Consider the following 25,718-nt stretch of genomic DNA (forward strand, 5'->3'; position numbering starts at 1 on the left):
TGTTGGAGATGATCCTAAACTGGCTATGTATTTGAACTATCATGATGTTGTTTCAAAACTATGTTGCTTCCGCTACTTCTAAATTTGAGTTGTAATAACTTTGATGAAACTCCGATGTATGTGAACTATTTATGAACATGTTGTAACATGTGACCGTTTGTGTTGAATCATATACGATCTTGGTTTGTACGTTGGTTGTTTTAGATCCTTTGTGATTTCATCGGACTACTAGGTTTATAGGGGTTCAAGTATAATGGTTTGATCGCTTCGGTGATTGCTATTGTACTTGTGCTCTTATAAATTAGACAATTTTGTTACATAGACCATACCAAAGAGGGTACATTGGACTACAATTAGGAGCAATAACATAGCACTGGCCTTTAGCTACATTTTTTAGAATTAATTCTCCAACATGGCACTGCCATTCTGTTTTCATACTTAGGAAATTTGCTAAGTCTAGGGCTAATTTTCATTTCAACATCAATTTCCAAGCTACTAAAAATACTAGTCAGCAATTTTATTTTTCTACAGCAAGAGTTGCATTGTTATATATAAAGTTTGTACTTTAAACTTTATTTAAGTGACACAAGTATGTTTTATAATGTTTTTGCCCAACAAAAAATTGGTTTTGAACCTCACTTGATGCAACATGAACTATTGGATCAACTTTCATTTAACACTTTTATCAACCATTTTATGTTACAAGCAATTCATCTACACTCTTTATCACATGCAATGTCACATAAACATGATGCTCATGACATGATTTAGCAGGTTGTTTAGGGTGTAACACTAGGGGTGTTACACGGTAGTTCCTTGAACTTCTTGGTTGTCAGATTGCAGACAAAATAGCAGTATGATCCATCAGCCCCTTGGCACTAGCATAGGATGAGGTCATTGCAGATATCTGAGACATCTACATTGCCCAAGGTGAAGGGCAAGAAGGAAAAGGAGGGGTGTTCACCGGTGACTCTGGTGTAGCATCCAAAGCCTTGGTCGGTGTCATAGAAGAAGATTGCCATAGTCTAGGATAGCTTCTTATGGTTATTAGGGTCTGAGATAAGGTTTTTCTAGGAGCAATAAACACATTTGTAGCAAAACAAGGAGTGGGCGAGGACATGGCGGAGGATCTAAAAAATGACATCCTCCGTGAGGCTAGCCAATGCGTTCCTCTTGTTGGTGGCCTCCTCTATTTCATTTGTGTGTAGTAGGATGAGAGCTTGCTCAGTAATGAGATCATTGAAGTGGAAAATAATCCAACAAAGATCCAACAGTGAAGTCCACAACTCATACCAAAGTGCAACTTTAACAACCATTAACAATTTTTATGGTACTATCTCAAACAAATTTATAGTAGCACCACATAGATATATATAACTCAAACTAGAGTAGCAGTTAATTTAGCTGTAACCATTACAATTCCAACTAAATCAAGTCTATCCATCACACTTACAATCAGTACACGAGCTCAGAGCTTCTTTCATAGGAGATAGACAAAGATTAAGAGGACAACAATTATAATAGTTTTGAAGATAGAAGCAATAGGCATGTTTGTTTGCCTAGACAGATAGGTATAATCAAGCAAGCACTTGACAATTAATAGGCCTAGTTGCACATAGGCATTTATAGTAACAAAATTGAACATATGCAGAAAACCAAGACATTAGTAGAAAACCAACCAGTGCCACCTCCTAGTTCTTTTCATCATCATATCATTGGCCTAACCAGATCTCCAACGCTAGAATGTTTCTTATATACCTCATGTTCAAGCAAGGACCAAAATAGTGAAGTGAACAGTAAAAGGCGAGAAAGGAGACCTGCGGATCGGACCTGTCGCCTCTGCCACGACACACAACAGACATGGATGCCAATGCTGCTGCGCTCCACCGGCAAGCCACGCCACCTAGCCTCCAAAAGGACATCGGAGCCACTACAGCACACCGAGGATCCACCGCCGCTAGTCTAACGGGTATGGATTTGTTTCCACTTGAAGGGAAAATATTCAATATAGGTCAACCTATAGGGCATCCACACAGAGAATATAATACTATAACGACTCCAAAGACACGCCAAATACAACCAGACATCTAGCGCAATGGTAAAGATCATGCATTCCTTTCTCTAGATCCCGGGTTCGACTCCCAGGCATTGATGTTTTTTTAATTTATTAGACCCCGATGGCACAAAAGGTACAAGTGACACGCAAGTCGTCGGGTCCCACAGGTCGGATAGAGATGGAGAAAGGTCCCATAGGTACACGTGACAAGTGAGAAATCGGGTCCCACAGGACGGATGGTCCCACAGGTACACGTGACACGTAAGCCGTCGGGTCCCATAGGTCAGATGGAGATGGAGAACAGTACCATAGGTACACGTGACACGTAAGCCATCGGGTCCCATAGGTCGGATGTTGAAGGGTCCCGCAGGTACGCGTCGAACGAAGAAAGGACCAAGCGGAGACTTTTATGATGAATTACAAGCATCACGAATGAGTAACTACAGGTCCCACAAGTACACGTCGGATAGAGAAAATACTGTGTAGAGATCTATGACGAAGCCATTCGTGAAGATCGAATATTGTTCGTCATAGATGTGTAATTAGTTCAATGATGAAGCCCTATTCGTCACAATTTTAAAGGGGATCGTCACAGATGAGTCGTGCAGGTGATCTATGACGAAACCCTGCGATGACGTTTTTTGTGACGATGCCTGATTTCGTCATAGAAAGGGAAGGTTACAGGATCGTCACTACTGATCTATGACGAAATGAAAATATTCGTTATAAAAAACGATCTTCTATGACGTGTTTGGATTCATCATTGAGGTGGATATTTCTAGTAGTGCACATGCGCCTATAGACCTCGTGGCTATCTATAGTTACATGACAAATAAATATTTGCGTGCCTTACATGAAGGTCATTCTTAATAAAAAGTTTTATTCATATTTAATAAGATGAGACATTAGCAAAAATAATAACATGACTCTGAAATTTTGAGAAGAGAGAGGAGATCAGTTTTACATATAAGCGCACGGTTAATGACCCAAACATAACGAAACTAAACTAGGAGCTTTTTTTATTCCCACATATTGAAAAATTGAAAACTAAGTGAAACTTTAATAGGAGCATTCAACTTGATTACATTATTCAACATTTAGATGTGTAAGCTTACGAAACTGTACTGTAATTTTTTTCTCAAATACGTAAAATATTTACGTATCATTGTATTAAGTAGAATAGTTTAAACAAGCCGAAGGAGATCGACTTAACATAGCCCTAGCTGGACCATCCTATTAAAAGACCTCTTCTTTCGATATTAGAACTGTACTGTAAATGAAACTATGCATCATGAGTCTTATTTTATTTATCACCTATAAATTACTTTTGTAGACAGAGCGTGATAAGATTTAGGAAGGGAAATGGCCTAAGAGCATCTCAAGAGTTTTCTTCAAAGTACTCTCTAATTATTATTTGTAGAGTTATTTAAATAAAAAAATGTTCTCTACATCTTTCCATCAATTTTTTTATAACTTGTGCGTAAGCCAATCTCATTTTACATCGTTAATTAGTGAGAAATCTCGCATCGAGGATGTCCAAGATCTAATATAATTAAAAAACTGTTGAAAGATATTTTTCAATCAAAATTTCTATTTTTATTGAAAAGGAAGAAAATACCAGCGGCTTTTGAAAAATCTCTAGCTTCCCCAATAGCAGGCTTTCTAGTGTTCCACCGGCAGAACAGAAGCTACCAGACTCCTTCCCCTTGTTTGCCCCTGAACTTCGAGAGTATTCCGATCCACCACCGAACCATCCAGAAGCAGCCGCCTCCTGCTCTAAAAAAACTCTCGTCTCCGGTCATCCATTCCACACCCCCCACACCACGAAACCACGCGCAGATCCAAACGAATCCGAGCGGCCTTCCAAACCCTACGCCCGCCTCCGCCTCCCCCTCCCCCTCCCCGCAACACCACCGTGCACCCATGGCGAAGTACGGCGAGGGTGACAAGCGGTGGATCGTGGAGGAGCGCGCCGACGGCGCCAACGTCCACAACTGGCACTGGGCGGAGCGCGACTGCCTGGAGTGGTCCCGCGCGCGGCTCTCCTCCCTGCTCGCGGGCCTCACCGTCCTCGACGGCGAGGGCGGTCTCACGCTCCGCACCGTCGCGCTCGACAAGCTCGACGGCGAGGCCTACGTCAACATCCGCAAGGGCAAGGTCATCCCGGGGTACGAGCTCTCGCTCACCCTCTCCTGGGAGGCCGAGGCCGCCTCGGAGTCCGGGGCCGTGAAGGTCGCCGGCGCCGCTGAGGTCCCCTACCTCGCCGACGAGAACGCCGACGAGGACCCCGAGCTCCGCATCACCGTGCGCGGCGACGAGACGCCCCTCGCGCTCCGCGCCAAGGACGCCTTCCTCGCCCGCGGCAAACCCCTGGTGCTCGAGAAGATCCGGGAGTTCGTCGCTGCCATGGCCAAGGGGGGACCGGCCAAGGACGAGCTGGAGTCCAAGAAAACTCCCGCGAAGGTCGCCGCTGCGGCTCCTGGCGCCGCCCCAGCGAAGGAGGAGGTGGTGGCTCCTGCGCCGGCTGCAGAGAAGAAAAAGGCCAAGGGGAAGGACAAGGAGGGCTTCAAGACCATTGAGATGACGGAGAAGTTCTACTGCCGCTCAAAGGACATATATGAGATCTTGATGGATGAGAACAGATGGAAAGGGTTTACACAGAGCAATGCGAGGATCAGCAGAGAGGTTGGAGGCGAATTTAGCCTCTTTGATGGGTCCATCACTGGCGTCAACGAGGAGCTGCAAGAAGGGAAACTGATTGCACAGAAGTGGCGGTTTGGAAGCTGGCCTGACGGCTTGTATTCCTCGGTAAGATCCTCATGCCATGGCTGGGTACCTATGGCAGCTAATCATTTTGCTATTGCTCTTGTATGCTCAGTAATCTAGGTACAGAAATTGTTTTGCTATTGCTCTTGTATGCTCACTAATCTAGGTACAGAAATTTGGATGCCGAAAGTTAGTGACGGGGAAGATACGATGAATAACTCTTAATGATTAATAATTTGTTAAATTCAAGAAAATACGACTGACGATTAATAAGACTGTTCAAGAAAATACAAGTTTGATGAGCACTGTTGTTGTTTCTACCCATTCTGATCTCAAATTCAAACATCAAACTAAGGATTCACGCTAATCAATTAATGTTCATGTAGCTCTCTCCAATGAATTACTCCATCCACTCCATATTATAGTTCACTTTAGCTCTATCCTAAGTCAATTTCCTCTAACTTTGGCCAAGTTTATAGAAAAATGCATTAGCATCTACAAACATTAAATTAGTTTCACTAAATCCTTTATGATTTTTTTTTGATAGTGCATTTATCTGAACTTTTAAAAGTTAATACATTTTTTCAAAAAAATTGGTCAAAGTTAGGGAAGTTTGACTTAGGATAAAGCCAAAGGAAACATAATTTGGAATGGAGGGAGTACTCCTACCATTTAAATGCGCACATAGCACCGTCCAGGGAAAGACCATCTAATGTGTCGATTATTAAAACAATTAGGTCTCTCTAATTGAGCACTGAAGGTTTCTGAATTTTCTCACTTTGTACTGAGCATGTACTCTAGTTGCCAAGCGCACCATCAACGTGTACTATGTGGAATCATGCAATGTGCAATATTTTGAGTTCATCAGTAATCAATCACAAGTTCACAACAATTTGGTGAATTGTCTTTAGTGAGTATGCAATATTACTGTCTGGCGTGTCCTGTTTGTATAGGGTCATGTAATTGTTATCTTGATTTCAACAGTATTTTAGCAGATGAGTTTTGAATTTGTGCAGTGGGTATGCAACACTTCTGAGCAATGCATAATGTATGCAAGGGGTTGTGGGCTCATCTTATTTGGAATGCGTGTGTAGACTTGCTGTGATTAGCTTGTGGATTTAGATACTTAGCCATCTAATTTTTTTCTTCTCCTTTCCAATGCTGCTCTATGGCTATTGCTGTAGGAATGCAGGATTTCGCTTGAGATATGATATAGTAGATGCTTATGGGCACAAGGCGTCTATAATTATGATCATGCCTGTGCATACCATGGATTATTTTAGCCATGTTACTACATATTAGTATGTTTGTCTTCTCACCGTGCTGTTGAAACTCGAAATGCAGGTCCGGTTGACGTTTGATGAGCCCGAGTCTGGAGTTACAATCATAAAGCTCAAACAAACTGATGTGCCAGAGGAAGACAAGTATGTTGATAATCCTATGCTTTGAACGTCAAATCTGTTGATGCTCCTCTCTTGTACTCATAATCTGTTTGCCTTTGAGCAATTGCAGGTATGGGAATTCAACTGTGGTAGAGAACACGGAGAGAGGCTGGAGAGAACTCATATTCCAGCGGATACGCGGAGTGTTTGGTTTTGGGATCTAAAGAGGCTATTTGGCATGAAGTTGGATTTCAAAATTTTACGGGGTCAGGCCATGAATGCCATAGCAAGCCATGTTTTACTCACCCAGTTTTTTTTTTCCATGTCCTTAAACACAAAAACTCTGCATATCATGGGGGTTTAAAAACATCTGTTATGCATCGCGCTAGTGTTCCTTGCTCCCAGTTCTGGTGCTGGCACAAATGAGTCAGTGTTGATCTTTGCTGATGCTGAAGGGGTTGGTTCCCTTGTTGCGTGATTAAAAATGGGACATTATTGTGTCAGTGTGAAGCGTTTTAGTGTCCATATATGCTCGGTTGTTGTGTTTTGGTAGCTTTTGGACTTCAATTGATCTCCCCCTGTTCATTTGGGCTAGTTTGGTTTATAAGCCATGGCTAGAAGTACTGTTGGCTGGTTTGATGTGAGAGAAAAATACTGTTCGTTGGCTGATAAGCCATGGCTTATAAGTCGTTGGCCGATAAGCTATGGCTTATAAGCCAGATGAACCGACACTTTTTTATATGGTAGTATTATGCTTGTCTTTGTTTGACAGCGATCAAATATGCTGCTGCAAATACTGTAGACGATGACTACAGCCTACTGCAGATGCAGCCGCTGCCGCGCTGCGGCTTATAGCGGCAGCGGACAGGCCTGGAGACGCCGGTCCGGTATCGGTGATCCGCTGCGTCGTTTGTTGCCGTTGCGGCCGTTCAGTGGGGGTGGGCACACCCGCTCAAAGACCCCAAGCCCAAGGAGGAAGGAGTAGATCCTGCTGCTGGTAGTTCAGTTGCCGTCTCGTCGTTGTCGACTGTGGCAAGTCCAATAAAATCTCATACTATGTTCATGTGGTTCGGCCAGTGGTTCCTAGTGCCTCAAAAGTTTTGCATTTTCGGTTGGGGATTTTTTTGCCGATCAGAAAGGCAGACCTGCGTCGTCATCTTCTCTTTTTGTTGCCGCTTTCTGCGAAGCAAGCTGGCCACAATGGGCTTGCTGGAAGCTGCTTATTTAAACTCTGTCGACAGCTTCATTATATCCTTTGGTTTGTCGGAGATGGTTTGCATCGACGGTTTGTCGGCCTTCTACTACCTTCGACTAGTGAGGTCCTTCCGTCTCCATGGCACCGTAGTGCTAGTTATAATTCGGTTCTCTCTCAAGGGTTTAGATGTAATTGGTCATTTGTTTTAATATATTCATTTCAAGGAGTTATAAAAAAAACTGACCATGACGGTGGCGTTCAATCGTTTCCGACTACCCTATGAGGTTCTTGGAAGTTGGAGGTAAATCTAGGTAAAAAACTGGGAGCTTGGGCTTCGTTCTGTGCTGGCTGGGCTTCGTTCTGGGCCGGAGGATGCCATAATCTCCGTTCTCATACAAGCCCACGCTCAGAGATCACAGGCCTAAATGAAAGCCCAACAGGATTGTGTAGGCGTGTAGCTAGGGTTTCACAGACAGTACTCACTATTTAAGCCGCCGCCGTGCCCCTGACCGGCAGACTGCCGTTCCATAATCCGCCGCTCCATCATGCTCAAAGACAGGTCCATAGTGTTAGGGTGAGAGAAGCCAAAGCCATCGTCTCCCTTGTGGATGACTCTAAATGCGCGTTCGCTCTGTTGTTTATTTTTCTGATGAAAGTTTTCGCTCTGTTGTTTTGGGGCCGATGCTTGGAGATCTATTGTCCGTACCATCTGATTTTCTGATGCATCACATTTGCCAAATTGTCTCTGAGGCCCCGGACCGGATCGATCGATCTCTTCCTTCTGTTCGATGTAGTTTGTTTTCCGTTGTTCATCTTTATTATTATCAGTTTATCACCGTAGTTGTTTTGCGCCTTGAAAGGCAACAAATTAGAGTCTCTGATGTGCTTCTTCCCGTAGCACATGCAGCGCTGTACGTTGCCGACAGCGACCTTGGAATAAGTTATCATGCATTCACCGTCGTCTCGTACGGTCTGTGCATCCCGATGTCCAACACTTCTAGCATCGATTCATTTCTTCTTCTGATGTGTGAGTAGGCCATTAGTTTTTGGGTTTAGTTTTTCACTCTCTGCATCCCGACGTCCAACACTTCTAGCATCGATTCATTTCTTCTGATGATGTGTGAGTAGGCCATTAGTTTTTGGGTTTAGTTTTTCACTGTTGGACCGACGACCACATCAATCTTGCTTTGACTTTTAGTTTATATAGCTTAGAAAAGGTCATTACATATGTGTGTAATCTTTGTTGAACGGCTAACAAAAATTTTACACTCTACTAGGGCTACTTTGATTCAAATGTCATTCCTACTCGATGATTCAACAAAATCCTGGGCTTGGTGAAGACTGAAGAGTGAGCTACGACCTTGGCAGTATCTTGCCGTTGTACATCTTGTCAAGCAGCTGCTTGGCTTCCGGGCGTCGGAGGAGTCCCTTGTTGTTTGGCAGGCCAGTTCCAAGACAGACAGGGCATACCAACTTCCCACGGCCTAATGACATGCGTAGCATGATTAATTCTTGACAACTTAAAAATGGACATAATTATTGAAATGTTCAAACAAACATGAACCATATGTAGTGCTTTTATAAATATAAAAAGTAAAAATGTTAGTTCCTACGGATGAGGACATGCATCTGAAACTACATGTTGCATATACACTAGAAAGGCAGAAATGATTCAAAGAACATACCGTAGCAATTTGGGCATTCTGTGAATTCATAAACATCTTTCGCCCTCTTTCGATTGAGGGCTTTCCATTTCCCTGTGCCACCACACATGTCACCTGAATATAGATGAAATCGAACTATCACTCCAAGAACAAGGAGTAACAAGTTTGTAGTTTTGCCGACTGGAGGCCCTGACATGAAACTATACTCCATACAAGTACTAAAAAGCTGTATTTACTACATAATAAATTGGATCAGCATGTACAATTTCATCAGTTCATTTGTGCCAATTATAGTGTTCCGGTTAGCCACTCAAAACTAGAACTGCTGTTGTTTCTTAGTAGACATTTGCTAATCAACCGAGGTAGGTACTTGAAGTGAAATGAGAAGTTGATTCTTAGTAGACATTAGCTAAGGTAGGTACTTGCAGTGAAATGAGAAGTGCAAAGCATGACTCACTATATTTATTAGCATATATAAATGGCATACTGAAAGTTGTTAGCTATTCCAATGAACAAAATTGTTGGTTCTATAATTTCCATTTCCTATTGAAGGTAGATGCCCTATTGGCAGGACTAGGAGTTTGGAACTGATGAAGTCATTCAACATCAACAAGCAACAGACAAAGTGAACAAGTGCCGCGAGACCCTTACATATCACAGCACCACTACCATTACAGTTTCTGCAAACAGCTTTCTGTATCCCGGGCTTGTTCACCATATCTGCAGCAAGTCCGTTTGGTGTAAACATTGTTGGTCTTGTTGTGCTGATTAAGGTAACAGCACTGAGACAGACTAGACATTTTCGTCTTGATGAAGGTGTAGCTTCTTCATCCTGTATAATAGTAGATGGTACATCAGAACACTTGCCACGAAAGGGAAGTGAAATGCTGATGAAAAATAATGCTAAATAAAATAACAGAGATGCATATTGAGGATCATGAAGACCACCTCTGGAGCAATTAGAATTATATCTATTTCTTAATGACAGGATTATTGTTGCAAAGGTCACACTCACAACGCTCAAACAACATAATAAGGACACCAGTAATATTTGGGATGTTTGATAGTTTCAGTTGAACAAATCTGCAAACGCTTCTTCAGTTTGTTCTTTTAATAAAACACACAAAAAAAACAATGACTAGAATCAAATATATCCAGATTCTAAATATACTTTTATAGTAAAGAACTTGGCTACCATATACTACTGCACATAATATGAGATCATGCATGCTCTCTATTCTTATCCGTCCCTTCTTAACTCTGATTGTAGAGTTGGAAGAGAAAGCACTGAGAAAGGTAGGACTTGTCTTGACGTTGCTAATGTTGTATACAGGCTACTGAAGTTGGGCACATGTTTAGCAAACTTTCTGGACATGAGAAGGCAACACTTACCATCTTGCCCTTGGAGGTTTCCGTGCATCCTTTTGAATCCTCATCTTTGGCAAGACACCTGATCTGCGATTGCACTGAATCCAAAGCATGCCAAGAACTGAGAGTTATTTTAGCCTCAACATCAAAACCAGCACTGTTACATTTCTCCACTAACGCTAAAAACAAGCAGCAAAACTAGGCATATTTTGTTCTATACTATATCTACCACAGAAAGATATATGCTATGTTGATGTGTTGTGAAAGAAAAATACTGTTCGCGGCTTATAAGCCAAGCGAACAGGGCGATAGCATGGGGAGCAATGCCGAATCCTGCAATTTTGCCGACCAATCTTGAGCAGAGCGAGCACAGTAGAGAAAGAAGGAAGAGAGAACACATTTACTCGCCCGGCAGGCTCCTCCACCTACGGCGGCCGCTCGGTGTCGCGAGAAGAGCGCAGGCGAGATTGGTGAGGCCGGCGAGAGGAGCGAGTGGCAGCCAGCGCCCGCCATCGGCACTACTCGCCTCTCTCTCCCTGTGTCGCTCGAGGACCAGAAGAGGAGGGGAGCGAGCGGCTGCGGCGTTGGAGATAGGGGGTGCGAAATATCTTGTCCGGTTCGGACTTCAGCGTTCAGAAGAGTTGAGACCCAGGCGATTGAGTGATCGGGTCCAACCCAGTCAGGTCGGGGTAAGGCCGAGCGCCCGAGCCCAACCCAAGTGGCCGGCGGCGAGGTGAACACACACACACGTCTTCTGCTTGGGCTTCACGCCTGTTTACGCGGGCGTTGGGCCGAGTCACCCGTCCTATGGGGCCACATGTCTGCTTCACTTGTGAGCTGCGTCGCTTGGTGTTTCAATCAGCGACGCTCTCTGTACTGACTCGGCCCAACGTCCGCGTAACAGGCCAAGAGTGAAGGCCGAGCAGAAGACGTGCGTGTGTTCCGGCTCTGTGAGCTGTGTCTTGACGCTTCGCCGCCGTGTGTGAGTTAAATAACGAGACAAGCAAGGGAAAGAGTAGGCTTGTTACTTGTATGACCAACATTCTACTCCCTCTATTCTAAATGGTAAGTCGGTCTGTTTTTCTAGATTTATAGCTTTTTGTTATGTATATAGATCGAAACACCTCTAACTAAAGTTTAGCTAGCTAATCTTTAATTGGCTAAATTTTAGCTAGTGTGGATCTAAACAGACCCTAAGTGAACAATTGAAGCTTAATTGTGAGCATAAAACTAGGATTCATAAACAATGGGCCTGGATCCACCAACTAAACTTTAGCTGGCTAAATTTAATTGCTAGGGATCCAAACGGCCTAGCTAAAGTTTAGCTGAGCTTAGCTACTTCAACCCAGCTAAGCCCAGCTAAAGTTTAGCTGGGTCTATTAACTAGAGGATCCAAACACCCCAGCTAAAGTTTAGCTAAGAGAACTTTTAGCTTTAGCTATGAAATTTTAGCTAGCTAAACTTTATTTGGGTGGATCCAAATAGGCCCAATATAAAACAACTATAGAGACAAGTAAAAAGATCATTGTTTTATAAATGTTGCTATATAGATGAGCTTACTTGTTTTATAGCTAAACACTTTGCTTTTTTTATTGGACTCGCTCTAACTAAAGGTACACTACTTTGCCATACTGAACTTGTATGCTGGGGAACTACTCTATAACTAATCATTGATGGCCCCAGGCACGCGTCAAGAAATAGTATTAATAAAGCCCTAAAAACATGAGACAAGCAGCACTGCAACCGCTCGAACGGTTGACAATGCACAAGACGAAGACCTCGGTTGGAGGGCAATGGAGAAAGGAGATCGGAGAAAGGAGAAAGAAACAAAGTCGTGTGAGTACGACGGCCAACATCCACCCAGAAAATGCTTCTCGCACGCACTGCACGGCGCGGCAGCAGGAGCATGCATGCTAGGCTAGTGAGAGATGGCTGTGTGATGACTGACGACCTCTCCCACTGCTCCAGAAAATGGCACAGAGGCAAAAGGATGGGGTCTTGTCGACTGATGATAAGGCTAGCGAGAGCCGAGATTATAGTGTCCGCTTTATAAGACACAATCTGACAGTTACGGTCTCCCAAATTACTATTTAATTATTATTTATTATAAATTATATTATTATAATTTTATAATTATAAATTTATTATCATTGATACTCCATTTGTTTCTGAATAAATAGATTACTAGCTTAAAAATTTATCTACAAATAAATCAGACGGCCTATTTATTTTTCTCGAAGTTTTCTCGCATTTACTGGACCCTCTCCCATCATCTCTCAATCTAGTGTTGAGTTGCCGCCAGTGGTGGGGGCGGGGGCGAGGACGGCGAGGCGTATCGCGGTGGAGGTTAAGGGAGGGTGGGGTGAGCGGCGCGGCCAGCGGCAAGGCAATCGCTGGCCAGGGGCGAGGCAGGAGGAGGTGGGGGTGGGGTGAGGACGAGCGCGAGCGCGGGAAGGAACCGGGTCCGCACAACACACCAATATTGCTACATTTGGCAAGGACAAGGTAAAGGGGCAACATATTGCATATATATATTGAGGAGTTGCTAGCGCCTAGACGTCCGATCCGGACGCTTAGCGTCGGACGGTGCAAATCCTTGCTGAAACATAAATACGCGAATAAAAAAATCCCGTGTCGTACCTTGCTTATCTGTAACACTGCTTCCTTCCAATGGATCCAGCACAGTCTTATCCTCTCCCCTGTTTCGTAAACACAACATTATCCTCTCCCCTGCTCCTTCTCCTCCCATCGATGCTAGCACCTGAGCTGACGAGATTGGCAGCAGATGTTGCCTGCGGCGCAGAGGTGAAGGGAGCTTGCGACTCGCACCCGTGCTTAAGATGCGCAATCGTCGGAGAGCGCGACAAAGGATCCGACGGATGGTTCAATGACGGTGGGGCCTATGTGCTCAACGACGGGTGCCATAGTGGCTTGGAGGATCCGCATGTCACAAGTGATCCAATCAAAAGTGACTTTGCAACATGGAGCAATGCGAGATGCAACATTAGAAGTCATCATTTGCAACAATGAGAAATATATGATAAGAATAACGAATTCCTGCCAGAACAAATAGAGATGTTTCATGCTGCAACATCCGATCGAAATCCCTTTTTCCTGTAAGAGGGAGACTTTGCTATTCAGCTATTGAAACATCCGATAACAACTCATGCAACAACAATAAAAATACTAATGCAACAAAGAAATATTACTTGTTGCAACAACAAAATAAGGCTACTGCAACATCTAATTCATTCAGCTGCAACATGAAAGCGTCGCGTTCACGAAGTCAGTCGGCAAGGAAGAAGGATACCCCCATGGCAACACCAATTCCCATCTTAACATTTCAAATCAACCATCGCAACATGCAAAATCAAACACTGAAACATCACAAATCCTATAGAGAGGGGCAAGCAAAAATCAGAATAGAAATCCTAGAAAAGTGAACAAAATCCGCAACAAAGAGGAACGAACAATTGAAACAAATAAAATAAATATACAAAACATTTAGACTTTACCGTTGTCACATCCATATTGAGCGGAAGAGTCAGGTCGGCTAAGATGGCAGCGGTGGGTGAGGGGCCTAGGCGACGACGGCGAAGTAGTAGAGCAAGAGCGGCAGTAGGCGGGCGTGTGAGGAGGGGAGGTGACTAAACAGGGGCATGGGCGGCGCTGAGCAGGGAGGACCGCGTCCCCAATGTTGGCGAGCTCGCTTGGAGGAGGGACGGGCGTGCGGGAGGCATTTGCGAGCGCCGCTGCGGAGAAAGAGAGAGAGCTGCAACAAAGAAAGAGAGAGGGGGTGAACAGGATGAGTGATGTGGGGGAGGACAAGGATAGACGCATGGGTGTCTGGGGATTTGCGCATGGATCAGACGTGAGACACGTAGTATTACCGTATATATCGTGAAGTCGACATATATGTGTGGGGTGCTGATATAACGACACACGTTATATATATATATATATATATATATATATATATATATATATATATATATATATATATATATATATATATATATATAATTATCGTAAATGGAGATGACTGGATACGCTATGTCGGGTTTAATTGGTTGTGACCCGCTAAGGGTAGTACAGGAGTATAGTGGTAGGTGGATAGGTGGAGGAAGTAACCACTCCAAGGGTGTGTGGAAATTTTTTCCATATATATAGGTGGAGGAAGTAACCACTACCCTTAGCGGGTCACAACCAATTAAACCCGACATAGCGTATCCAGTCATCCAACGAGTAACCGAGTATGTGTAGCTGGCTACAAAATAACTTATTTTGTAGCCACTTTGAGTTATAATAATTACTATATTGATTTACGAGATTATAGTAACTCCTTACTAAGTGGTTTACTATAACGTTATCCCTATGTGTTATAGTAACCCAACTATCGTAAATATGTATTGACATTATTGTAAATTAGTATATAAAATTATCGTAAATAGAGGTGTCTACAAAATAACTTATTATCCTAAATTAGCTTGTCTCGAGGCATATATCAGCGGTCTGAAAGTATATAACTAATTCTAGCAGTCGCGTTATTTGCGTGGATCACTTGAAAAGTAGGATTTACATAGATGCATGCACTTTGAGTTGCGTTCACTGTTGGATGCCTAACTGTCCTATACTGTACAGGTTATTTGGATTCGTGCCATTATAATTTTTTATGTTCGGAGAAACGCCATTAATATTCGCCTATTTTGAAGTATGTCATTACAATTCTTCGTTTCCCACAAAAATGTCACTGAATATGTATGGACACAGCCTGGGCCCAGCTGCAAACGTATACGAAGACATATACTTCATCACCCCTCGGGCCCCACATGTCATCTTCTTCTTCATCCTCTCTCTCTCTCCATCCCGATGCGGCCAAGGCCACGGCGAGCAGCAGCAGCACGCCGGCAGCCCGAGCGCCGCGGGCGAGCAGCAACACGTCGGGCAGGCCGCGAGCTCCACGTCGGCCGCGTCCTCGGCGCGCCGCCCTGGCGGTGAGCTCCGCACCGGCCGCATCATGCTGCTCGGCTGTGGCGCTCCCGTTGTCGGCTGCTCAACCACGATGCGCTGGGTCACGACAGCGGCTCGTCGGCTCGCCCGCAAGCCCGCAGCCACCGCCGCCGGTAGCGCCTGCCGTGGCCGCGTCGGGATGGAGAGAGAGAGAGCCGGAGAGAGAGATGAGGAGAGGAAGAAGGTGACATGTGGGGCCCGCATGTCAGTGACAGAGGAGATGAAGTATACGTCTTCGTATACGCCTGCAGCTGGGCCCAGGCTGTGTCCATACGTATTCAGTAGCATTTTTGTGGGAAACGAAGAATTGTAATATCATGCTTCATAATAGGCGAATAGTAATGATGTTTCTCTAAGCATTGAAAATTATAATGGCATGAATCCAAATAACCCATATATATATATACATATACATTGATGTGTTTCTTTCATGTGATGGAACGTATCTTGCACAACTCCACTGGACTTACACGTAAAGTGCTAGATCAATCTATGTCATGGTTTGTGTGGCTGATAGCCGGCTGATACTAATTTGTTATGAGAGAAAAACACTAGTCCTTGGCTATTTGCTTGAATTATCAGCTCGCTTGAACTTATCAACACGGCTTATCAGGTAAGGAATAATATTTTTTTTTCTAAAAAAAACATTCCCCGGTGCAGTAGAGGAGCAAAGCTATCCAATCAATGGTTCCCTCCCTAGCATGCGCGGTGGTAGGGGTATGCCCCTGTATGCCAAGACATACCCAAGATTTGGGAGACAAAATTAATATGTATATATACACACTAATACACAGGTTTATACGTATCTTGTTACATTCCCTCGTAGGCCCAATAGAACAGCCATTTCTTGCAGCCTACGAAGGAAGCCCAGAATACATTCTGCGTGACTCCATCACCCCGCCGCAGCATGGAGCACGGAGCACCTCCCACACTCCCGCGAAAGGCGCCGCCAGGCAGCACCTCGCCACCTCCCCCACTCTGACCGACTCGCCCCCTGCCCTCCACCTCGCTGGCTCGCCCGGTCGCCCCCTACGGCCCTGCCCTTTTCCCTGCTGCGGTTGCCTCCTCCCAGGTCCCAGCGTGAAGGAGCCGAGCACTGGCGACAGCGGCGCCCCTTCTGCAACACCTTCCGGCGACCGGGGCCCTTCCCCTCGGCCTCAGCGCTCGGCGGCTTCAAGCAAGGTGAGCAGAGAAGATGCAGAACACCCGAGAGCCTAGATCCACTCCTCAGTGGTTCAGTGAGCTAATGAAAATTTCTTTTTCTAATTCTCTTGGTTTTGTTCTTAATTTTTGTAACGTAGACGAAGAAGAAGGGTGTTAACATATTTGCATTGTGGGAGAAAGCTGCAAAGGCAAAGGAAAAAAATAACCTTCACATCCACACCAAATGTTAATTCTGTTGAGATTGAGAGTAATGGAGCGATATGCAGTTAGCACTATGCCAGCACAGACGGATGGTGAAGCTCCCAAACTTGTGCTAATGCGGAATGATGATTTATTTAAGTTTCGAAGTTGTAATTTGGTTATTATTATGGATTTGTTTTGGCCATTATAACTTATCATCTTCGCTTCGAAATTTTATACACTGGCGTACCCAGCCGCGAATTCATGGCTCCGCCACTCCTCCCTAATTCCATCGCATCGGCCGGCCCGCCGGCCGTCTTCCTGAGACCAAGACCGCTCGTACATCATTCGTGGATTTGACGACGGAGAACACCGACCGGAAACAGCGCGTGACCCCGGGCGCGATCCATCATCCATCCCTTTCGCAAACCACCATGCACTTCCACTTCCACGGCCCGGCTCCCCCCCCACTCCCATGGGAACCAACGACAGCGAGTAGTCGATCCGGCCACCGATCCGCTCCGCCCGCCCGGCGTGACGGGCGGATCGATCCGCGTCGTGTGGTGCTACGTACCGACCGCCTGGCGGGTCTACGGGAGCTACACATCGATGCGGGCTGTAGGGGGTGGTTTCGACGGAAAAGACGTGGCGGGAGGTCGTGGGAACCAGCCTAGTACTTGAGGCCCCGCGGCAGGGACGTGTCGGCCCGGGCGCTTCCCTGCTGCAGCCCGTCAGTCCCATGTCCCCGTCTCCAAACCGATCCGCGCGGCCGCCGTGCGATCACTTGACTTCTCCAGGTGATGCGTGACGGATGCGCGCCGGATGGGACGGGGCGGGCGTAGCACTGTTTGGGTGCGGTGCGGGAGCAATAAAACTCGTCAGGCGGAGGTCCCGTTCTTTTCCCGGGAATAGGAGTGGGTGTTTTCTAGTAGTACGCATTGGTGTGCGTCATGTGGTGCAAAACGTCCTTACCGTGTGTGTCGATTGTGCAGACGCGTACCGTACCAATCCTTACATTCTCTACTAGTACGCTACTCCTATGATTTGGGATTAATCTCATCCGCACCTATATACCCTCCTTTTAAGAGTTTGATCGAGTCGATCTTTAAATTAACAAAGTCCATATATATATCTTGCCATCGGTGCACATAGCCTAGCTAATAAATATAGATGTTTCTTCTAGAATAAATATAGAAAAATAAGACATGTGGTTAATAATACTTCCTATGTCCCTAAATAAATCAGTTCTTAAAATCCGTGCAGGTCAAACTACCTTAAATTTGACTGATTTTATGGGAAAGAGTAATAACATTTATGACATAAAATAAACATATTATGAAAATATATTCTATGATATATCTAACGATAATAATTTGATATCATAAATCTTGATGGATCTTTTTAGAAATTCGATCAAAGTTTGACTTAATACAACTCTAAAAATCTATTTATTCAGGGACAGAGTGAGTATAAAACTTGAGTAGAAACATGGCTAATAACCTATTGATCCGAGCAGAGCACATTTTGTGACTCAGAGGTTGTTTGGATTGGCACTAGGCAAACGTGTCTGCCAACCAAAAGGGTGTTCGGCTGGCTGGCCAGCCCACTCGTGAAGCACTGTTCACGTGAACAGTGCTTCCAAACAGAACAATATGTTTCTCTCACAACAATCAGCCGGAACAGTGTTTTGTCTTATTTTCAGTCCTGCCAAACAGGCTCCAAACTATTCAGCGGCGTTGGACTTTGAGGGCATGTTTGGTTGCTCTTCACGGCACCGCCGACCAGGCAGCCATAACAGCCCTAGGCATCCAAAATTGAACGTCGGGGAACGCTGCCTGGGCGGCAAGAACCAATTAGGACATAAGTGCCTGGGATCACATCTGCTGCCTGGTGAAAGTTGTCTGGTCCAGGGTTCTAACCAAACAGCCCTTTGATGTTATATAGGCTCATAGCGTGTACTCCTTTCACATAAAAAGATCACCTAAATATTTTTCAGGCAAAATGAGAAGCCTCACAAAAGATCATCTTATATTTCCTACCAAAAAAGACAGAGAAGAGAGGGAGTCGAGGACCCAGAATACATTGTACTTTGGTACAAATTTTGAACTCTACCCTTATATTTCTCTTGATTAAGGAAAATAAAAACTAAACTAATCCATTCATCCTAATTAATGAGGGCAAGGTGGTCTTTTTCCAGTCTCATTATTTGTTTGGAAATCGCTTGGACCTCTTATATTACATGACGGAGTGAGTAGAAGCAAGCACTACTATGGCTCCATTCGCTTCGCTGAAAAAACAAGTCGAAATACTATTCTGGCTGATTTGTTGTAAGAGAAAGCACTGTTTCGGCTGAAAAAACAAGCTGAAAAAGATAGATTATAAGATAAGCGAACATAGCCTATATATATAAAAAGATGGGAATGATTCAATTACTGCTAGATTTGAAAACAAAGGTAATTAGGAACTCCTTTATGATTAGATTTTACTATGTATTCCCTCCGTCCTATAACATAGTACACTCAAGCATTAAAAATAGTACCAAAATATAAGAGATTTGGTAGTTTTGCGTTAGATAGTAGCATAAATTTGGTAGATATTATATTATTACTTGCCACTTATCAATCAATCTCTATTAATCACTAATCACGCTGATGATACCATCTTGTTAGGAAATGAAGAAAGAGTATACTGCCTCCATCCCATAATAAATAAGATTTTGAGGTTCAAAATTTGTAACAAAATAAATAAATAAATAACATTCTACGTAAACATGGAAGAATGTCTCCTAATGTGGAAGTTAATCATCGATGCACGCAAATGATATCTGCCAAATCCAAGAGATATCCTCTAGAAAAGGAAAGGAGACGAGGGTACATACGTCTTTTGCCAACGTCCTTAGGCTATCCAAAATTTCAAGAAACTTATTTATTATGGGACGGGGGGAGCATGCGTGTTTTGTATTTATATGAGATTTGCTATTTTTCCACGTGCCTCAAAAATAGCATGTGTCCATGGAACAGCTGTGAGCCATGAGATGAAGATCTAACGGATCAGATGTACGAATCTTGAAGCAAGACCAAAGGATCACGTTATCGCTGAACCAAAGACTGCTTTTTAGGGAAAGTGTATTTATATTCGTGGAACTTTCGAAAAGCGGTATGTCTTTGAAAACATAGTAATATTTTGAATTTTGAATTCAAGCGTAGGATATGGCATGCAGATGCACAGATTAAAACATCCCACTTACCACTACACATAAGTACTACGGGCAACACCGAAACTGGCGCAGGACGTAGGACCACGAGTCCACGACACACACACCACACTTACGTTGTTGACAACCCCTACAGTGCTACATGGATCCCCCAACACACAGCTGGTCCCGACACAGGAGAGGAGAGGAGAGGAAGGAGACGTCCCCACAGCTGTGCACTGCAAAGCAACACGGCCCCTCCTGCTCCAATCCATGGCATTCCATTCACCCCATATCCTGCAATATTCTAACCTCGCCGCAGTCTCAAATAATCCATGAGGAGCAACCAAACATCTCCAAACGCACAAGCGCTAGCGGCGGCAGGGCAGCTACCTTTCCTCCGTCACTTCGCCTTCCTCTCCCAATCAAACCCTAACCCTACGCCTGCCCGCTCCCCATCGTCCCTAGCTACACCGTACCCTCCCTCATCAGGCTAGATTGATCGAGTCGATCGATTTAGCAGGATGAGCGAGCGAGATGCGCATGACGGCGGGGACACCACCGGCCGCAGCGCGGCCGCGAGCATCGACTCCTTCTCGCAGCTGCCGTTCATCCGCCCGGCCGCAGCCCGCGAGAAGCAGCAGCAGTCGCCGAGAAGCTCCGCTGGGACATCCGGCATCCGGCTGTTCGGCGTCGACGTCCCACCGGACGCTGCCCTGGGGGCGGCCTCCCCCGCCGACGTGGAAGAAGCAGATAGCTCTGTCAACGAAAGCACCGCCAACGCCGCCGCAGCCGAACCGGCGGCAGGCGCTGCTGGGGCAGGCAGCAGTGACAGCGGCGGCGGAGGGGCCCGGAAGTTCGAGTGCCACTACTGCTGCCGGAACTTCCCGACGTCGCAGGCGCTGGGCGGGCACCAGAACGCGCACAAGCGGGAGCGGCAGCACGCGAAGCGCGTGCAGTTCCAGACCGCCATGGCCATGAACCACACCCAGTACTACTACCCGGACCCCGCCCACCTCTACCCCGCCTTCGCAGCTTATAGACACCACCACCGCTTCGCCGCCGCGCCGCCGCCGCCGCCGCACTACCCCTCGTGGGCGGGCGCCAGCAGGTACTACAGCGGACCCGGGTCCATCTCGCAGCCGATCAACGGCAGCCCGGTGGCGCCGTCGTCCGGGCTGTGGCAGGTCCCCACAGGCGCCGGCGGCATCGGAGTGGGGACTCCGGCTCCGTTGGCCGCGCAACGTCAAGACCAGCCCGTGCAACCACTGCCGATGATGCTCGGAGCTGAGGAACCAGCAGTGGTGGTGCGGGGAGCTGGCTCGGCGCCCTTCTCGCCGTTGACCTCCTCCTCGTCATCGTCGGCTTTGCCTCATAAGCGCCCCGCCCCGCCGGAGTCTAAACAGAATGAGAATAATGTGAGTTTGGATCTGAGCTTGTAGTCGCGAGAAATGACAGTCCATCGGCCACAGACTTAAAATTGCTGGTCTTTTACGAAACAAAAATTGAGTGCCCTCTTTTTTTTTGGCCTCCTCTCCCATGCATGCTTGCAATTGTTCAGTTCAGCTTCTATATCCAGTACGGTGTTCAATTAAAGATAAGAAAGCAATTATCTCTCTCAACCGTTTGTCTGCACTTCTGGAATTTGTTCAGTTCCTTTTGAGCATTTCTTTTAGCTAAAATTTGGTACAGATAAAAAGGGATTGTTATAGCTGGTGAAAGGAGTAATTTACAATTTTAGATTCTGAACTTGTGCTATCGATAAACATAGGCTTTAGTTTGCCGAAGTACATTCGCAACTCAGCATGCATGCACTTCTTGAAAGATTTGAACTGTGCGTTAATTAACCCGCACCCATTTAAGTTATTCTATAATTCAAACATTAGTGAATTTATTTCAAAATCTAAACTCCATGATTTATGAATCCGAATATCATGCCTTATTCTTCGGTGTTGATTTCATTTTTATACATAATGATCTTTTCACTAAGCTGTGAGGGAAACAAAGCATACTTGGACGCTTGGAGCATGTGGCGCTTTGCTTAGCATGCCTTATTCTGAAATTATAATATGTTTGTTTGATCGTCAGATTTGAAAATACTTTCTGAATGGCAACTTAAATGTTTAATCATCAGGCCCAGTACCTTCGGAAAAGAGCATATAGTCGTCGTATTTTCTTGCCCTGGTCTTAACTGGTAGTAAAAAATTCGGAAAAGAGAAAATCAGGCGCTACATTGAACAATTTATAATACTTACCTTCTTCGTCGTTCTGAAGTGGGGAAAAACAAACTTTGGTTCGTTCCGCTGTGAAAGAGATCGAAGGGATGTGACCACTGATGAAAATATTCACTTTGCAAATTTTTTTTTTTTTTTTGGAAATGAACTTTGCGAGAAATATACAAACATGCTCCGTTTGAGGTTTCTATTTCAGTTAGCGGCACCTTCGATGTTTAGCTGGAGCTAATGGTATGTTTACGAATAATGACTCTTAGCTCCCTTCAATTCACTTCCGTGTACCATTTGAAACCATAAGATGCAGAACTTGTGTATATGAAATTATATAAACATTTTTATGCATCCCAACAAAAACTGCAATCTGCCTTTAAGGAAAAGTCTGGAAAGCTGTTGTTCAATAATTGCATATTTCTTAAAAAGAGTGCAGCAGTAGTAGAATAATCATATCATCCATCATCATATATGGGAAAGTCAGACAATTAAGCCAACTTTGAAGCTTTTGAATCGTATACATAGGACACCTGATTACTTAAACAAATCTCTTTAGTGCTCCTTAATTATCAGATGCTAGTTTTGAATAACAAGCAGCTAGGTGCAGTGCAACGCATATATAGGTCTACTAGCTAGTACAAGCTATTGCATTTCTTGTTGAGATATATAGGTCTCCTCAAAGTCGGAACTTTCTATTTGTACTTTGTATATTCTTTAGATAGTTTTCAATCTCTTGAAACATAGACTTACATTTGAGTTTTGAGCCGATAACTATTGGAAACTAGCAACCACACATCACTATCGGATTTGTGAGAACTGACAGTGATGTACCTTCACTACCGGTTATAAGCTTAAAAATAAAAAAAAAATGATTGGGGCTAGGCTAAAACCGACAGTGAAGGATCACATCACTGCCGGTTTGTGGCTTGAACCGACAGTGTTTTGGCGGTCATTCATCACTGCCGGTTTAAGCCAAGAGCCAACAGTGATTGAGCTCTATCACTGTCGATTCTAGCCAAGAGCCGACGGTGATAAGCCTACAACACAAAAATGTTGCAGCCGTCCTCTTCTTCATCCTCTCTTCCATCCCAAGAACAGAGGCGTGCGTTTAGACCCTTCCCTCCATTGTTGCGGCTGCTCTTCACCATGAAGCTAATGCTTGGATTTTGAAGAATGACTTGATCTTTTTGCTTTAAGGTTAGTAACAAACATCTACTTCTTTGATTTTGTTGCTTAATTAGCTTCGTTTTGATGGCTACATTGCTTGATTCTTATTCTAGTTCTTTCTCCATTCTAGAGAGCACTTTTTCAATTGGACATTTGTGCAAGGCTCAAATTGTGGTGAATCCATCATCCAAACGGTTGGTGTCTATGAACACATTTAAATTCCTAGCTAATTATTCCATGGTGGTCAAGATCATCATTGTTAGTATGTGATGCTATAATTAGTTCTTAGAAGTAGAGTAGAATATATGTTCTTTATTATTGCGCAATAATTGTTTTTTTACTACGATTTTCAATTTACAGGACCGGGGCTACAAATTTCAATTTTCCAATAATTAGTGTACAATAATGTTTCCAATAATTAGTGTACAATAATGTTTTCCAAAAATGGTACTTTCGAGCTACAATTGTTGTTTATGAAGCTCGATTTCTTATTAATTCTTTGTAATTACTGTCTAAGTATTTTTTTGTGCACAGATGGATCGAGATTGGATGCATCTGTCCTGAACGGACAAGTGGTACATGCATGACGTCAGCCAGTTTATCACCGATGCCAAAGCCCATGCTGGGAATGAGAACCCTGTCTTCTGCCCATGCAAAGATTGCAAGAATCATATGAACTTTTGTCAAATTGAGTCTATACGATCGCACTTGATTACTAGGGGGTTCATGCCAAACTATACGATATGGACTATACATAGTGAGGTTAGTGTGAATGTTCTGCAGGAAAACAATGATGATGTAGACATGCCTGACGTAGCCATCCACGATGCTGACAAGGAACCCGGTGTCAATACGGAACCTATGACCATAGTTAATAATGTGCTTAGGAACATGTTAGCTGACGACACCGAGGATAACGATGGTATTTCTCAACTGCTACGTAATGTAGAGACAAGATGTCTTAGTGAAAGACAGCTGAAAAAGCTAAAGAAAATGAGACAAGATGGTAAAACACCATTGTATAAAAATTGTCCAATGAGCAAACTGAAAGCCGACATCATGCTGTTAGAGTTCAAATCAACAAACGGATTGAGCGATAAAGGCTTTGATCAGTTGTTAGGTATAATAAGGAAAATGCTTCAAGAAAAAACGAGTTGCTAGAAAAGACATACTTGGCTAAGCAAATGATCTGCCCCATCAGCCTCAAGGCTGAAAAAATCCACGTGTGTTCCAATGATTGCATATTGTACCGTGGAGAAAATATAAAGACTTGGACAAGTGCCCCAAGTGTGAAGCTCCACGGTATAAGGAAGGGCTGTCAGATGAGGGTACCAAGACCAGAGGAGGTTCCATAAAGGTTGTTTGGTATTTCTCTATAGCTCCTCGGGTGTATAGGCTATTTGCATGTGCAAAGTTAGCCAAGCTGTTATGCTGGCATGACGAAGAGCGTAAGAAAGATACAATGATGAGGCACCCCGCCGATGGGTATGACTGGAGGACTATTAATACTATGTTCTATAAGGACATCGATGGAGAGGTAAGGCACCTTTGGTTTGCTTTGAGCATAGATGGGATGAATCCTTTTGACCAGGTTAGAAGCAATCATAGCACCTGGCCAGTGACGCTCTGTATATTCAACCTTCCACCTTGGGTTTGTATGAAGTGGTCGTACATCTAGATGCCACTACTGATCCAAGGGCCAAGACAACCTAGGAATGACATCGATGTATTTCTAGAACCAGTGATCGATGAACTAGTGGAGATGTTTGAAAAGGGTGTACCAGATGTTTGGGACGAGTACAAAAAGGAACATATCATGATCAAGGGAGTACTTATCGCTACAATCACCGACCTACCAGGTCGAGGTTCATTGTCCAGAGAGAAGACAAAAGGTTATACTGGATGTGTCAAGTGCTTGGACGACATCGATGCGGTAAATCTGCGAAATAACTCAAAGATAGTTTATATGGGACACCGTAGGTTCCTAGCTAAGGATCACCCTTACCGTAGGAATAGAAAAGATTTCAACGGTACTATTAAGAAACGCTTAGCTCTAAAATATTAAGATGGGCCTGTGATACTTCGAGAACTCAACAAACTGGAGGTTGTCCTTGGGAAGGGGGACAATACAGTAGCAGCGCCTAATGAGAGCGTTTGGAAGAAAAAATTGGATTTCTAGAAACTACCTTACTAGCCATTTCTAAGTGTACACCACTGTCTTGATCTCATGCACATCACTAAAAACGTGTGCGCTAACACTCTTAACACCTTGATGGACACCAGGGGGGACATCAAAGGATTCACTAGCCACACGCCTAGACATGCAGCACTTGAGAATTAGGAAGGAG

General features: G+C 44.4%; 3 protein-coding genes across 4 annotated transcripts; 2 read left to right on the forward strand and 1 right to left on the reverse strand.

Moving 5' to 3' along the window:
- The first annotated feature begins 3,813 nt into the window (after positions 1 to 3,813).
- On the forward strand, positions 3,814 to 6,627 carry LOC136477100 (uncharacterized). The gene is made up of 3 exons (XM_066475121.1): positions 3,814 to 4,864; positions 6,167 to 6,246; positions 6,335 to 6,627. The coding sequence occupies exons 1-3, from the start codon at positions 3,980 to 3,982 to the stop codon at positions 6,426 to 6,428; spliced, it is 1,059 nt and encodes a 352-aa protein (XP_066331218.1). The 5' UTR covers positions 3,814 to 3,979; the 3' UTR covers positions 6,429 to 6,627.
- Positions 6,628 to 6,778: 151 nt separating this feature from the next.
- On the reverse strand, positions 6,779 to 11,040 carry LOC136477101 (protein PHOTOSYSTEM I ASSEMBLY 2, chloroplastic-like). 2 transcript variants are annotated; one of them, XM_066475122.1, is made up of 5 exons: positions 10,830 to 11,040; positions 10,456 to 10,529; positions 9,715 to 9,895; positions 9,085 to 9,177; positions 6,779 to 8,883 (listed from the first exon to the last, which is right to left on the reverse strand). In XM_066475122.1, exons 1-5 carry the CDS (start codon positions 10,942 to 10,944, stop codon positions 8,753 to 8,755), a joined length of 594 nt encoding a protein of 197 aa, XP_066331219.1. In that variant the 5' UTR covers positions 10,945 to 11,040; the 3' UTR covers positions 6,779 to 8,752. The 2 variants fall into 2 exon arrangements, with proteins under 2 accessions (XP_066331219.1, XP_066331220.1); XM_066475123.1 differs by having other exon boundaries at positions 8,552 to 8,883; positions 10,836 to 11,039.
- A 9,146-nt stretch (positions 11,041 to 20,186) lies between these two features.
- Positions 20,187 to 21,605, forward strand: LOC136473117 (zinc finger protein 8-like). The gene has a single exon (XM_066470810.1). The coding sequence runs from the start codon at positions 20,503 to 20,505 to the stop codon at positions 21,418 to 21,420; it is 918 nt and encodes a 305-aa protein (XP_066326907.1). The 5' UTR covers positions 20,187 to 20,502; the 3' UTR covers positions 21,421 to 21,605.
- The last annotated feature ends 4,113 nt before the right edge of the window (positions 21,606 to 25,718 follow it).

Source organism: Miscanthus floridulus, chromosome 8, assembly GCF_019320115.1.
Source record: "Miscanthus floridulus cultivar M001 chromosome 8, ASM1932011v1, whole genome shotgun sequence".
In the NCBI taxonomy this organism is placed as follows: Eukaryota; Viridiplantae; Streptophyta; class Magnoliopsida; order Poales; family Poaceae; genus Miscanthus; species Miscanthus floridulus.

Excerpts from the sequence above, each read along its gene's own strand:
- LOC136477100 (XM_066475121.1), top strand. The coding sequence starts at position 3,980 with ATGGCGAAGTACGGCGAGGGTGACAAGCGGTGGATCGTGGAGGAGCGC. Across the intron at positions 4,865-6,166 it reads CTGACGGCTTGTATTCCTCG|GTCCGGTTGACGTTTGATGA; the intron begins GTAAGATCCTCA and ends CTCGAAATGCAG. Across the intron at positions 6,247-6,334 it reads GATGTGCCAGAGGAAGACAA|GTATGGGAATTCAACTGTGG; the intron begins GTATGTTGATAA and ends GAGCAATTGCAG.
- LOC136477101 (XM_066475122.1), bottom strand. The coding sequence starts at position 10,944 with ATGGCGGGCGCTGGCTGCCACTCGCTCCTCTCGCCGGCCTCACCAATC. Across the intron at positions 9,896-10,455 it reads AAACCTCCAAGGGCAAGATG|GATGAAGAAGCTACACCTTC; the intron begins GTAAGTGTTGCC and ends ACTATTATACAG. Across the intron at positions 9,178-9,714 it reads TGGTAGTGGTGCTGTGATAT|GTGACATGTGTGGTGGCACA; the intron begins GTAAGGGTCTCG and ends ATCTATATTCAG.
- LOC136473117 (XM_066470810.1), top strand. The coding sequence starts at position 20,503 with ATGAGCGAGCGAGATGCGCATGACGGCGGGGACACCACCGGCCGCAGC.